Here is a 15,531-nt window from a genome sequence, read left to right as displayed (position 1 = left end):
GTGTATGTTACGTTGCCGGGAAACCTGTCTTTTCTGTCAGCTGTCCATACAAATTCTTTTCACCAAATGCACCGAAGGAATGCATAATTCAATATTGTGTCATTGGTTAATTAGCGGAGCTTATATGAAGTATAAAACAGAAGTATAACTATTTAGCACCGAGGGAAAGAGGATATCAAGGAGGCTTTTTTCCAATACCGTATGGAGCACAATAAGGGCTCACGCCATAGACGACGATATCCAGCATAGGGCCCCTTGTATAAGCTTTGCATCACATCGAAAGCTAAAACAGGTTTTTTTAAGTTTTAAGTTTTAATATTTTATATTTATTTCGAATTACATACATTATGGGGGCACCATAATCTTTTCAGTGCTAGTAATTTTACCAAAAATTTCACGTCTGTCCCTGCTTGGCGAAACCGCCCTTTGTCACTATACTTTTCCCTTGGCTTCGTAAGACGGGCATACGCGTGCCATGATTGAAATTGTACCCGGACAGCAACGCTACGGCCTACTCTTTACCTTCACGCAAATGTATACATGGGACCTCGGCTTTTCGTCCCATCCGAACGGGGGGGGGGGGCGGGCGAATGGTTAGCACGCGCGCGCTGTAGCATATGGTCTGTCATTGAGTCAACTGACGGGGTTTCGATTCCCCGGTTGTACGTGACAAGGAGTAGGGTCGCCTGTCCAACCTCGTGGGTTTTCTCCGGGCCCTCCAGTTTCCTCCCACTGCTAAAGACCCCTACGCGCAAGCGAATTAAAGAAATAAAATTGAACCATGTGTTAGTCCCAAAATGACCTAGTTTGTGACGAGTGGACATTAAACCCCATTTCTCTCTCTCCCCAATCCGAACGGCCATACGTTATCCCTTGTCAGGCCCACTGTCCTGATATGGGAAAATCACGCCGAGAAACCCGAATAAACTTTAATTCTTGCCCAACACCTGAATCGAACATGGAACCTGCAAGTTAGCGAGCCTACGTCTTACTCACTGAGCCAACACGACTCCAAACAGATATCGTGTGATCGTGTGGGATCAGAGATCACGTCGAACTTGATGCTCGAATCTGTCAAAGTACAGTATCCAAAAGAAATATCGAATCCGAAAAAAAAAAAACACGAATTAAAGATTTAACTTTAATTAGTTTGTGTCGCTTCATTACAAATATCTCTCAAGAAGGGTATTATATGATTGCTATTTCTAAGAAAGAAATGTTGGGCAAAATAACTAGGCATCTATTTTCTTCTTTTCCCAATTTCATGTAAATCACTTTAATTCGGCGTTATTCCAAAGATTTGTCTCAAATGACTAGATCAGTGTCTTGAATACTTGAATACGATTCTACATTGGAAAAAAATCTTCATTTAAAGAACACTGTTCCATCTCCATTAAGTACAGTTAGTGTCGTAGCAAAAACTACACAGATAAAAAGGTATTTAAAGTTCAAACTGAACTATACTTTCAGCTGCACACGGTAAATATATGTTAAAAGGTGCGATATTCTCTAAGGTATATGTTTAAGTATAACTTAAAACATGTACGTAGTTTCATAACGACTCCTGCTCCTTGTGTATGCACGTGATATTAGAGTAGGTTGATCCGACAAGGGTATGGGTTACAACCCTACATATTCACTAACAAATGTAAACAGTTTGCATGTGTTAGAATTTCCATTTGTTTTATAATTCCTTTTGATATTTTCTCACAAAAGGGTCATATTTGGTAGTAAGTTTTAAACTGGCAATACTTGTAGTATATAGTTCACGAAGCTTAAAGTAGCCATATGTATGAATTTATTTCAATCAAACGAAATGTGAAACTATTGACACAATGTAAATCTTTGAAACTATCCAGGAATAGGGTATTGTTTATTGTGCATAGGGATATATGATAATAAACACGTGTTTACAATCTACGGTAACCAGACCATTGGCTCCAAAGAATTCTCTCGCTTAATACAAAGACGCTTTGTCAGTTTAGTGATGTATCTATCAGTAAAGTTAGTGCTATTTTGTCGCGGGTTATTTTTATTGGTTTATAAAAAATAAAAATCACAATTTTTTTTTATTATTATCAAACTGTATTTGTTTCGAAAATATTGTACAATTTAAAGGCATAAAGAAGAGGACATAAAAACAAGCAAAGCTTATATTAATTTGCTTCCTTCTGAGTAGGGTGTATAATAATAATATGTGCAATTTCAAGTAATAGATAGACAAACCATAATTACAGTATTTTAGTTACGGTACAAACAATTAAGTATAAGTAAGTTAATATAAATAAATAAATAAACACTAGTTCTTTTTTTTTTCTTTTTTTTTATTACGTCAATTATTAAAACTATAAAATACCTAACTTCGGAAATTGTAGTCTGTCTTTCTGTAGCCAAATAATAAAATACATATAACATCTAAGTCTTCACACAGAAAACAAAGATAAATAAATATCGTTTCGACATTACTTTTGAAGCTTTCAATATCCAATAACGATAACTCCATATTTCGTGAGAAAGCTGTAGATGGCAAGTAAGCACATATTAACATGAAAAAATACATATTTACTATATATTATATGCTAATATATTGACATGTAACAAAAACGAGAGATTATAGAGCTTTAGTGTTGTATGCAGCGATTTTTCTTTTATAAAGTGGGGTTTCACATCCTATTTTATTTTTCTGTCCCTACAAGTCGGCTAATGACATGTAAGAAATCTGTAAATATCTCATTGATTTATCTCTCGAGTGTCATCACTGTTAAAACACTATTTTATCAATAATCAAGAAATGTAACTTGATATGTATCCATTGATTTCAATACTAATTTCGTCAACATGTTTGTACAATCTCATTTGAATTTACAAATCACAACAATATAAGGTTAAATTCAAAGTACATGTCCGTCTAGATTGCCTTGAATATGTGAGATTCTATAAACAAAATCAAGCATATTTTAAATTTTACAACAAAAACAAACATCAAGGATACAGAAAATAGTTTTAAATCATTTATAAAAGGTATGGAGAACAACCAACATTATCATTACTCTTTCCAAATTTGAGATAACTCGTTTCATATTTTAATAAATATCTTTATATAATGCATGTTTATTCTCTTTATATCCACTAATATCAAGAAATTGACGATTACTTTTGAATAACGGTAATTGTTTTATTGTTTATTTCAAGAAATAGTTTTATTGATATTATCTCGTTTGCCAAAAACGGTGTGTACTTTAAAAGGTATTTCTTATACTGTGTTTGGTTTGACGACAATATACCCACATATCGTACGCCCAACAGCAGCTATGTCGAAAAGATAAAAGAATATTATTCATCTTATTATTTGCAGGGCTATAATTCCACGTAAATCTAGATTAAATAAAATGGTTAGTTTAGTATTCTGACTTGAGATCGGGCTTAACGTTTGCTTCTACCCAGGGCCAGGGTGATATCACAGACAATGTCATGAAATACTCTTTTGGGTTTTCTCCGGGTCCTGCCACTGCTAAAGACCCCTACGCACAAGCGAATTATTGAAATAAATTTGAACATGTTAGTCCCGAAATGATCTACGTTGTGTCGAGTGGACATTAAACCCCATTTTTCTCTTTCTCTATATATATTAAATAGATTAAGGTGAATCGGAATTCAAGAACGATAACTCGTTTCATGGGAGAAAATTATACGGACTCAGACTAGCAATTATTTGCCCATTGACTTCAATGTTAAATGACTGTAACATCACAGGTTGTAGCTTTTTGCTCAACATTCCGTTGGTTCCAATCTTTATAGGCACAATGGGGACAACATTTGGCAATCTCCTCATCATAATTTTGTAGGGGGTTGACCATTTAGATTTTTTGCTACACAGATTTGAAGTTGACAGGGGTGAAAATCTCACTTCCGACACAATGATTGCTCTGCAGAAAGACACTTTACACCCCCTATCCCTCCGCTGTAATATCATCAGTATTACCCAAAACTGCTATGAAATTGCAAATTTGATCCCTTTTCTCCAATTCTAGACCAAAAAGTCAACCCAAAAATGCAGGAAGAGGGGAGAAAAAAATTAAGAGAAAAATTGTCTATTTATAACTCGCACTACATTCGTGAAATAAGGGGAAATAATTACTAGTCTTAGTCCATACATACTAATTTCAATGTCTCTCAAAGATGGATATTCATTCTCCTAATATACTACAAAACAAAGATTACTTTTAGGAAATAAATTAATTTATAGTCTTTTTTAAGAAATAGTTCTATTGATAGGAATTGGTGTATCTCTTTTACCGTCTTAAAATCTGTGTACATTAAAATGTGTCGCCTTTACTCTGAATACTGTGGTATGACGACAATATACCCACAGTGTACGTCTCACGGCAACTATGTCGAAAGAAAACTTATTGAATATTTGAAATCCACTTAGGTGGGTTTATATAAAGTACGTAAAATCGATGATGATCCTTCTAATGTATGCTACTTAACACAAAACTGGAACCATAACTCGTTTTATCGGAGAAAATTAGAGATAATATTTTAATAAATATATCAATTTCTTATTTGAATTATAATTCACAACTACAATATGATGCAAAGATACCTTTCCGTGTATATTACCTTGAAAATTTGACATTATTTCACAAAATCGGGAATAATCAGAGTTTTACAACACACACACAAATACCAGTGGGTATGCAGAATAGACACGTCATTAGTATGTCTATGAGAATAACTGGCATTTTGTTCATTAAATTCAAGAACGATAACTCGTTTAATCGGAAAAACATAGTGATAATAGTTTGGTAAATATCATTCACAAATACATCTTTATTTCTTTAATATATTGAACAAAATCGGGGAATTGTGGGTTACATTTCATTAAAATATTTAATATGTTTTATGATACTCAATTAGTTTTAATAATGAGATAGGTAATAGCACTTTTACCAGCGAAAAATAAAATTATGCGTGAAAAGGTATTTCCTACGTGTTTGTTTTAGTAGTTATGACGACAATATATACCCACATTATTGTACGCCCAACAGCAGCTAAGTTGTTATTTGAAGAATATTTGAAATCCACTTTAGTGGATCAATAAAAAAAGTACTAGAACATTTTGTCTGTTAATTGTTACATTCTGTCAACGTCCATATTATAGCAATTCTTGGACACAAAAAATAGGGTCAATCGGAAAATAACTTTTTTTCGCGGGGTACATTAGACAGAAGTGAACCGATATAATAATATAGTCTTTTAAAAACTAAAATTAATTTTTTCTTACCATTCCTATTTCAGTAAGATTTTGGAAGATAATGATAATTTAGCGTGTTGTAAATACCGAAATTTGAGTGTCTGCAGAAAACTACACGAAGACCGATTTGTTAAATTATTTTTTCGCGGTTCCCCCTTGTCAGTGATGCCGTACGGAGGTCCTGACAAGGACAGCTGTCTAGTCGTTCAGATGGGACGAAAAACCGAGGTCCCGTGTACACATTGGCGTACGTTATGGTCTATTACGCACGCTTTGTGAAAGGTTACCCTTAGGTAAATTAAATGCAATTGTTGAGATCATTAATGATTATTTGTTATTTGTAGGACTATGCAGCAGCTACCCGACCTTCACCGGGTGTGCATTCGTATCCCAATGGTGATAAGTATTATCGTGCTTGTTTAAAATGGTATATAGGATATGATATATCGCCTGAAGAAATATTTGAATTGGGAGTAAAAGAAGTGGATCGGATTGAAAGAGAAATGAAAAACGTAAGATTCTAGCAAAGGTAGTATTACTAGAATGTTGACATGGTTCAGGATTTTAAATCGATGAACCATGACAAAAAATATTAAACTTAGATACATTTGACAAACAAATACATTTGATAAATAAACCTTTATTGTCCCCAGTTTTTCGGAGAAAGCAGTGAACTATTAGACGGGTTTTCCTGTCTGCCCGTCTGCCTGTCACTCATTTTGGAACACAATAAATCGGCATATATTTGAAGTAGCTTTGATGTAGATGCCCATTTGGTAAATTCAGTGAGTAGTGAGCCTTTACTGCTTAACCTAAGCAGAGATAAGCCATTTGGTTTGTCGGTGCTTCGGAACTTTGATACTAATTGATATAACATATATCTCACGATGATTGTATATGGTATGTTTTTAGAAAAACATATATTATTGTTTTATTATTTTCAGATTATGGAGTCAGTTGGGTTTCCAAGCGAAGATTTAAAGTCTTTTTTCCAATATGCTAAATACATTCCTAAATTCTATAATCACTCAAAGGTAAAGATTATATTATTATGATGAAAATAAATGACCAGTTGTGAATGTCAATCTTCGTGTAGAAAAGGGCAGGACCAACAGTCGGCTATTCACCCACAAACATTTGGCCATCATCCCCAGTCCATGCAGAAACGTAGGACGTTAAACCCCATTTCATTCCATTTTTATACGCCCACATTGAAATGCTGTCGTATATTGTCGTCAACCCTGCCCGTTTGTCCGCCGTCCACAATTGCTTGTGGACACTCTAGTGGCTAAAGTTAATAACCGATGTTTAAGGTCATGAGACGACAAAGAAACTTATTGACTTTCAACGATTTCCGATAGAGGCTAAAGTGAATATCCGATTAACTTCAAATTTATACACAGTGTTCACGAGCATGCGGCGAAGAAACCTATTGATTTCCGATAATTATAATGTCAGCGTTATGGTCCTTGATCACTTCGAAAATTGTTGTGGGTGCTCTCATCCCATTGACTTTAAAATTTATATACAGTGTTTAAGGTCATCCGATAACTTAAAACAGCTAACTTCATGATATTAAATGTTTCGTGTACTAAGCATTAGCATGTGACAGAACTGTCCGCCAAACAAATAAATTCTAATGCTTTCTGATAGTTACTTAATGGGTTGTTACTCTTAATCAGATTTAGCCATCTTATAATTTAATCATTCTCTACTTTACTTTTTTAAAAAAATTTTTACATCTTTTAAATATATATTTATGTTTGTACTTTTACGGAGAGGGGATCTATAGGCTTCTGTCTGTTCTCCAATTCAGTTTATGTGAATAAATATTGTTTAGAACAAAAAAATCAGATTTTAGTTTGTTGCAAATGTTTTCTTTACCGACAAAAGAAAAAATATGCGACAACCCTAATTGACTGCCGAACGACTTACCTGCTGTGGGCGCATGTTTCGTTGACTGGCAATCTATCATTTTAGCCATCAGGATGTCATGGACATGCGATAAATTCATTTATTATGGCAATGTTAAAATTACATATGTTGCTTATTTTTTAATATGCTAAGGAATTGCATCCAGCAAGCCATTTCCCCACTTTTAGTTTTAAATTCCATGTTTTACAGGAAGAGCTTTTATTCAAGTATAAAGAAATTTTAAATCATAAAATCAGACCTAAATTATCAAGGCTTTTTAACAATATTTCATTACCTAAAATTGCGTAAGTAGAATTTTGTTTTATTAAATAATAAATTTATGAAGTTACATGAACCAAGCCATCTTTATTTACTCAATATCATATATTCCTTATATGTACTTAAATATACAAATTCATTCCCTTCAAACCAGATCACTTTAAATTTGGAACTTTTAATAGCCAGTAGTGTTTCTCATCTTAAATGAAGTAAAGGGAAATCTGTCTAAGAGTATACATAGATTATTTATTTTTATTACAGTATTGTTCCGGTAGAGAAAGATGGCCCGTGGGGTTCTTATGGTAGAAATGTCTTTTATGTTAATTTAAAAGAACCAAGAAAAAGGTTTGTTTAAATATCAACAAATTTTCAGCCACATCTGCCAGTATTTGATTTATGTATTGTGATATTAATGTAAAGGTATTGTATAAGGTAGAACTTTATTTTTCTGTTTTCATAGTTTCATATAGGGAAAAGCTTTTGCTCTCAGCTATAGTACATCTCAAATTGAAGGATTTATGAACTTAATATTTTTTTTAAAATTTAATGCGGCTGATCAAATAAACACATAAAATCGCACATATTATTGACCTCTTGGTGTATTATTGATAATGAGTCTTATTGTTTCAGATCAACGTTTATGATGTTACCATTGGCTATACACGAGACCGATCCTGGTCATCATTTTCAAGAAGCTTATACAGCTCTATATGATGTACCAGCTTATAGAACTCATAGCATGATCAGTAAATTATATTCTGTACCATTTCACTTCCCTGTTTACAGTGCCTATACAGAGGTAAGTAATTTACTTTACAAATACTCGCAGCGATCGTGTACGACACATTCCTGATCTTCACTTATTGTTCTTCTTGACCTCTTTGTCGAATCAAGAGTGTACTAATTGAAGAATGTCCCCATAAAAATTGAGTTGTTCTTATTACACTTAAAGGGCAATATTGGTGTCAATCATTATCACTTGTGTTAGAACTGATTAAACACGTTCCAAATATAATTTTAACACAGAGATCATTTCTACGATAGCTCCGTTGAAGATTTCAAGAAAGGGAAGTGACGAACGCAAAAGGAAAACACGTGTTATCCTTCTATATAACTGATAACAGATACACGGGCTAATTTCTGCTCACTGATAATTCCTTCGAAGACCAAAAGCTGTCATGTGAGGCTATATGAGAGGATATCTGATAATTTAAAAACGTATTTGAATGCCACTGGATAAGGGAAAACGAGAACAATGGAAATAATCCGTAAATTCCCTTGCTTTTATTCATTCTATACTTATATATTAGTAAAAACATGGTAATGCACGGACTTTTCTATTTTTAACCAGTTTAACCAGTTCTATCACATTATGCGATAATGACTGACACCAATATGGTCCTTTAAAAGCTATTACATGTATAGGGTAATTAGGAAAATACGACAGATTGCTTTTTATGGTTAGAAACCAGTATATACATGTAAGCATCATTCTTGCAGACCTGCAACTTTATATGCATCAAAATATGGAATTTATTATAATATAATTTGAAAGTCTATAGGTGTGTGATTGATACATTTGATGTTTACATTCAAACAGGGTATATCAAAGAGCACCAGTTTCTCACAAATATATTATTTCATTAAACAAACATCTATTTTGTTTTGAACATTGCATCAATACAACCATTAAACACTGCAGTATAATGTAACATTGACATTTTTTGTTTTGTTTTAATAACGATACAATCATCAGCCAGTTAGCTGTACCTTCTGTTATACGCGCGGTCTTTTGACTTCATTGATATATAACTGACCGAATCTATAGTGGTATTGTACGGTTAATCAATGTATACTCTTCCAAAAAACCTAGGGGTTATTGAAATGCAAATACATATGCAGATTGCGATATGATAAATAGCCATGGACATTTGACATGCTTTGAGAGTATGTTCACAGATGAAGAACTTATCGTCCCAACAGAACCACTGAGCTGCACATGCGACAGGCAATAGCGTCATACACGTGGGAGGGGTTCATTGTCAAATTTGACACTTCAAGGAAGGGTTGATGAAAACTGCCGCGTGTTGGTTTATCTATCCATGTTTGCTTTCCTATCGGTTCTTGCATAAGATTTACTGTTTAGCCTATCTTTGCTTACTTGTGTTACGTTTAATTTGATCGGGAGACCTGTTTGTCGACGTCAACGTCAACCGACAACACTCAAGAATTGGCCGTGGCACTCCAAGAGGGGTGGGTCAGATTGCCCCAAATCGTGATTGGACGGTTGATTAGGAGCATGCCACGACGAACTGCTGAATGTCTGAAGATTGGTGGAGCAATTACTCATTATTAAGACAAAAATCAAAAACGTCCATTTTCACTTTTGACGGTGTATCTCTTTGCGAGTGAAATGGGGCCGTCAGATAAACCGCCCATATAAACTGTTTATGTTCATGTGTAGGCAATTGGCCTGTTATTAACATACACTGGTTACCTCTAATAAAAACAGCAGTGCATTTCCGCAGTTTTGTATTGTTTCTGAATATCCCCTACTTTTTTTGAAGAGTATATTTAGATGCGGGGTATCCGATATAATAAATACTAAATTTGTTTTGGTTTTATATTTAAAATGCTGAACACAACAGACTTAAAATTTGAATCCCTGATTCCAAAACATTTCCTTAAAATAAGAATGATATGTATTTGCTTGGGGTTGAACAGCATTTAAGAAAACTGTTAGAAATATGTTGATCATGTTGATGGATTGTTCAATATGGTGTAAACACGTGTATATAACATTGTTTATTTCCTGTTAAACCACGTGTAATAACATACACAAGCAGATTAAAGTCTATGACCTAATCTTTCTTATAATAAACAATATCATACATATGTATACCACATATTTTAATATAATACGACAAGTATACGTCATCTACAACTGCACTAAAAACAATGTTCCCGGCGAATTTTATTGGTTTTGACAAAGTTGGCATCAGTTGCTGCACGATAATGAAATGAAATGGGGATTAACGTCCTACTTTTCCTCAACATCATGGTTATGATGACGGGCATACGCCAGACAGGGGCGTAACCACCTACTCTTTGTCGAATTCCATCTGTCAATGGTACTTCTACCAACACAGTAACCTGTACACTTGGCCTCGGGTTTTTGTATCACCCGAACGACTAGAGGTGCATTCTTTATATCGAATTTTCTGTATGTCCATTGTGTACTTTCAGGGTTGGGCTCTGTATGCTGAGTATCTTGGAGATGAAATGGGATTATACAACGATCCATTTGAAAAGTAAGTTAATGACAAATATTATTTACTGAGGTTACATTGACAACGGCGGTTTTCAAAAATCGTAGACATTATACGTTCTTCAACTCCGTGAATTGATTAAAACTTCTACACTATTTTAGAAATCATTCTGCTGTAACAAACATGTACAATTCAAAGTATTTCAAATATTAAATGGTATTATTTCAGGTTTGGAAAATATTGTTCAGAAATATTTCGAGCCTGTAGACTCGTGATAGACACCGGAATCCACGCGTTTGGGTAAGTAAAAAAATATGTCCATCAGTTGTCCTGACATTTCTTTCATTGATGCCGACATTTTATTTATTAACGTCAGCCGACAGCGCCATTTTATAAACAATTGAAAAGCTGTCGTCTGTTGATAATATCAAAAGTCCAAGTGCTTTTGACGGCGCACGTAATGTTTTCTTTTAAACTTATAATTTACATTCAGGCGGTTAGCGTATTCAGACCCGAGGACATAAGTACACCAAGCAAATGTGCTCAAGGGTATAGTCTCGGCGGAAAAGTTTTATTCGGTTAATCAGACACATTACAAACTTTTAAAACTGTTTGCCCTTAAGAAGGCTGTTATTAATATAACGACCATGCAAGGCGGGAGGTTTACCCGGACAGTGACATCTCTCGAATTTACATAGAGGCTAAAGTTATTATCCGATTGACTTTAAAATTTTTACACGGTGTTTAAGGTCACAAGACGATAAAGCCTAGTGATTTCCGCGATTTCCGATAATTACTGCCAGAGTTATGGCCCTTGATCACTTCAAAAAATCTTGTGGACGCTCTAGAGGCCACAGTTAATATCCTATTGACGTTAAATTTATACACAGTGTTTAAGGTCATGAGACGAAGATACCTATTGATTTTCAGCGATTTTCGATAATTAGTGCCAGAGTTATTGCCCTTAATCACTTCAAAGTATCTTGGGGATGCTCTAGAGGCTAAAGTTATCATCCGATTGACTTCAGATTGATACACATAGTTTAAGGACTTGAGACAACAAGTATATTGATTTTCAATGAATTTTGATAACTAGAACAGCTAAATCCATGATATTAAATGTTTCGTATACTAAACGTTAGCATGGGGCAGAACTTTATAAAAACCAAACAAATTGTAATGATTTTCTAATAATTACTTAATGAGATGTTACTCTTAATCAGATTTTAGTGTATTATAAATGTTTCATTACCGAAAAAAGTAAAAATATGCGACAACTCTTGTTGACTGCCCGGACGATTTAGCTGCTGTGGGTGTATGTTTCGTTGCATGGCAACCTATCGTTATTCCAATTAATGTACAATGTATTTATTTTCCAGGTGGACGAGAGAGCGAGCTATAGAGTTTTTAAGTAATTATAGTGATTTTCCCAAAAGTCAAATAGAAGCAGAAGTTGATCGTTACATCACATGGCCTGGTCAAGCCTGTGCTTATAAAATAGGAGAAATGAAAATTAAAAGTCTTCGTAAAAAGGCCGAAACTATTTTAGGTATGTATACAAAAGAAAAGTCTTTCAATTTTGTGTAGGTTTGTTTTTGCGATCCGGGAAATTCTTCTTTTGTTCTCGGTGGCAGTCGGTGCAGGCTTTCTTGAGAATAGTTCAACATTGAAAACTAGTCATCTTGCTAGTGGAAATGGTGCCTTTAGTATGAAAACGCTGAATGTCACTAAAATTGGACAGACAAAATTCCATCTTTATAATGTAATTACGACATACCGCTAACATCTGACACATTGCCGCCTCAATTAACGACCATTGTTAGGCGTAGTTATTTGATAGAGTTTGCGAATGGCCCCGACGCTCACTAATGTCACAAATCATAGAGCTCCTTTATAAACTAATGTAAGGCTATAACTTTTGTTTATCTCCATATAATAATCTATATATCTTTGAATGGTTGCTAGATATTCTTCGTCTCATTATTTGTAAGACAATGACTACTAATATTACCAAGATACCAGACGGTCGTAATGCATTGACATAGAGAACCATACAATACACACGCAGCTGTAACCAACAGTTTGGTTGATGTGCGGTAATTATTTATGTCATATATTTCAGGAAGAGATTTTAATATTAAAGAATTCCATCATGAAATACTGAGTATTGGTAGTGTACCTTTAGATATAATGGAAGAAGTCATAAATGATTGGATTAGTTCTAAACAATTCTGGAACCACAATAGAAATATACGATATGATGCTAACGTTAAACCATCATCAGCTGCAACTTCTAAACAATATCATTGTGGATTAATATTACTGACATTCACAGTGGTGTTTACGTTATTAAATTAACAATCGAATGTTTAGTGATGTTTCAGTTTATTTAATTCATCATTCTAGATTTCTTGTTATTGGGTTTACAATACATTGATAACACATCCCAGAAATGATATTGTAATGAAGCTATTCAATTTGCACTCACAAAATATTCTATATGATAATAAAAGAATGAGTAACTGCATATACTAATGGACCAGGAACCGGGCATGCCAAGAGTCATGTGATTGTAATTGAATTGCCGGAGTCTTAGACTTTTTATACGCCCACATTGAAATGTGGTCGTTTATTGTCGTCGGCCCCGTCTGCCCGGCGTCCACAATTGCTTGTGGACGCTCTAGAGGCTAACGTTAATATCCGATTGACTTCAAATTTATACACATTGTTTAAGATCATGAGACGAAGAATCCCATTGATTTTCAGCGATTTCCGATTATTGCTACCAGAGTTATGGCCCTTGATCACTTCAACAAATCTCGTGGACGCTCTAGAGGTCAGAGTTAATATCCGATTGACTTTAAATTTATACACAGTGTTTAAGGTCATGAAACAAAGAAGCCTATTGATTTTCAACGATTCCCGATAATTACTGCCAAAGTTATGGCCCTTGATCACTTTGAAAAATCTTGTGACGCTCTATAGGCTAAAGTTATCGTCCCATTGACTTCAGATTGATACACAGAGTTTAAGGTCTTGAGGCGAACAAGTATATTGATTTTCAATGAATTTTGATAACTTGAACAGCTAAATCCATGATGTTAAAAGTCTGGTATACTAAACGTTAGTATGGGGCAGAACTTTATAAAAACCAAACAAATTCTAATGGTTTTCTGATAATTACTTAATGAGTTGTTACTCTTAATCAGATTTTAGTGTATTATAAATGTTTCATTTCCGAAAAAAGTAAAAATATGCCACAACTCTTGTTGACTGCCCGGACATAGGTGCTGTGGGCGTATGTTTTGTTGCCTGGCAACCTATCTATTACAAGGGCTCAATTCCTGGTCCAAAAATATCTGTAAATAATGAATTTACGGATGGGAATATGATTCTTAAACCAAAATACTATTGATTTTCCCCCGATGATAATGATGTAGAATAAAATAAATCCATACTGTGGGATAAATAAGCTTCATTTGGACATTGTTCTAATAGCATTATCTAATATATCACCTCTATATTTATTTCATAAATTGTAAAATATGACAGGAATATATTGTTTATATTATGTAAATATGTATAATAAAGACATAAAAGTTATATATTTTAGAAAATATTTGTAAATATGTTATTATTATATAATTATTTTTGTGCTTTTTGTAAAATAACTAATATTTATTTTAGCTTTAATTGTTCTTTACATGTAGGAATCAAAGGGTGATGAACAAGCCAACAAACATACCCAAAGCCAAAATATGTGCCAATCTAATTAGAAAACATAGCAAAATCATCATAACTTTATTTACCTCAGATGCTTAAAGATGGCAACATGAAATCAATTAAAACTGATGGCTATATCTTAAACATACATTATGCAAGAGCTAAATCTGCCTATTGCAAGGGTCTTTCGACTTTAGGCATGAAATGTTATCTAAATTATTAATTAGACATTAATTAACTTATCCAGACCATAATCAACTCTCGATGGCATCGCTAGCCTGCGATGTTTATTGGAATAGGTTCCGATTTCCTGTTTGACTTCCATTCAAAATTTAATCATTAAATGGGTAATCGAGACTATGTTTTTTATCGTACAGACATTAGTAATGATGATCCAGGCTAGGCCAAAAATTCAATAGCTAAAATCTCAGTTCAGGGTGGATCAATTTGACTTAACTTTTCAGCAAATTGCCTTTACATTATCTAGTTTTTAACTATTATAGTGAGAACTACCAGCTCTTTATCTAATCTCCCATAATGTATCTTTATGTACATACGTTTTAGTATGAGTACTTTTGATTGTGTATGATTTTTTGACCCTTTAAGCCAGAGCTATTTCATTCATCATCAGTAACCATAGACAATAGAAACTGGTATTATTATTTTTATTTCTTTAAAATGGCTCTCCTATAATGTATTTGCCTGTTTTAATGATAAACAGGGTAAAAGTTCATATTAATTCAACAGCACAGGGGCTGATGGAGTGAAAGTCTAATTTTAGATTAAATCTTTCATGTTGCACATAAACTTACTGGGGCCCAATGATTTATGTCTTGGAATAAAATTATATAAAGAATCCTTAACATTTCATTTGACAATTATTTTAATTATTTCAATCCTTCATATCTAATGAACATGTATATAATGTTTTAACAATATTGTTGTATAATAAAAAAAGTATCAAAGGCACATCTTTCTCTTCTTGTGAATATATTAAAGTTATTTTATATTTTACGTTGACATTTTATTGCTTTAAATCTTCCTTGTGCAAAAACGGTAAATTTCACCTTTTGACCTCCAGGGTCACTA

General features: G+C 33.8%; 1 protein-coding gene across 1 annotated transcript in view; it reads left to right on the top strand.

Moving 5' to 3' along the window:
* Window positions 1-15,411, top strand: part of LOC126816216 (uncharacterized) — an 86,261-nt gene extending 70,850 nt beyond the window's left edge. Inside the window, exons 8-16 of the mRNA XM_050542515.1 lie at window positions 5,602-5,769; window positions 6,202-6,291; window positions 7,382-7,476; window positions 7,712-7,795; window positions 8,081-8,249; window positions 10,697-10,761; window positions 10,948-11,019; window positions 12,099-12,268; window positions 12,842-15,411. Of these exons, the coding sequence (XP_050398472.1) occupies window positions 5,602-5,769; window positions 6,202-6,291; window positions 7,382-7,476; window positions 7,712-7,795; window positions 8,081-8,249; window positions 10,697-10,761; window positions 10,948-11,019; window positions 12,099-12,268; window positions 12,842-13,077 (1,149 nt within the window). The 3' untranslated portion in view covers window positions 13,078-15,411. The remainder of the gene's footprint in view (window positions 1-5,601; window positions 5,770-6,201; window positions 6,292-7,381; window positions 7,477-7,711; window positions 7,796-8,080; window positions 8,250-10,696; window positions 10,762-10,947; window positions 11,020-12,098; window positions 12,269-12,841) is intronic.
* The last annotated feature ends 120 nt before the right edge of the window (window positions 15,412-15,531 follow it).

The sequence above is a fragment of the Patella vulgata genome, chromosome 1, assembly GCF_932274485.2.
Source record: "Patella vulgata chromosome 1, xgPatVulg1.2, whole genome shotgun sequence".
NCBI classification, from domain to species: Eukaryota; Metazoa; Mollusca; class Gastropoda; family Patellidae; genus Patella; species Patella vulgata.
Note: the sequence above shows the minus strand (reverse complement) of the source record. Positions and strands in the feature narration are given on the sequence as shown.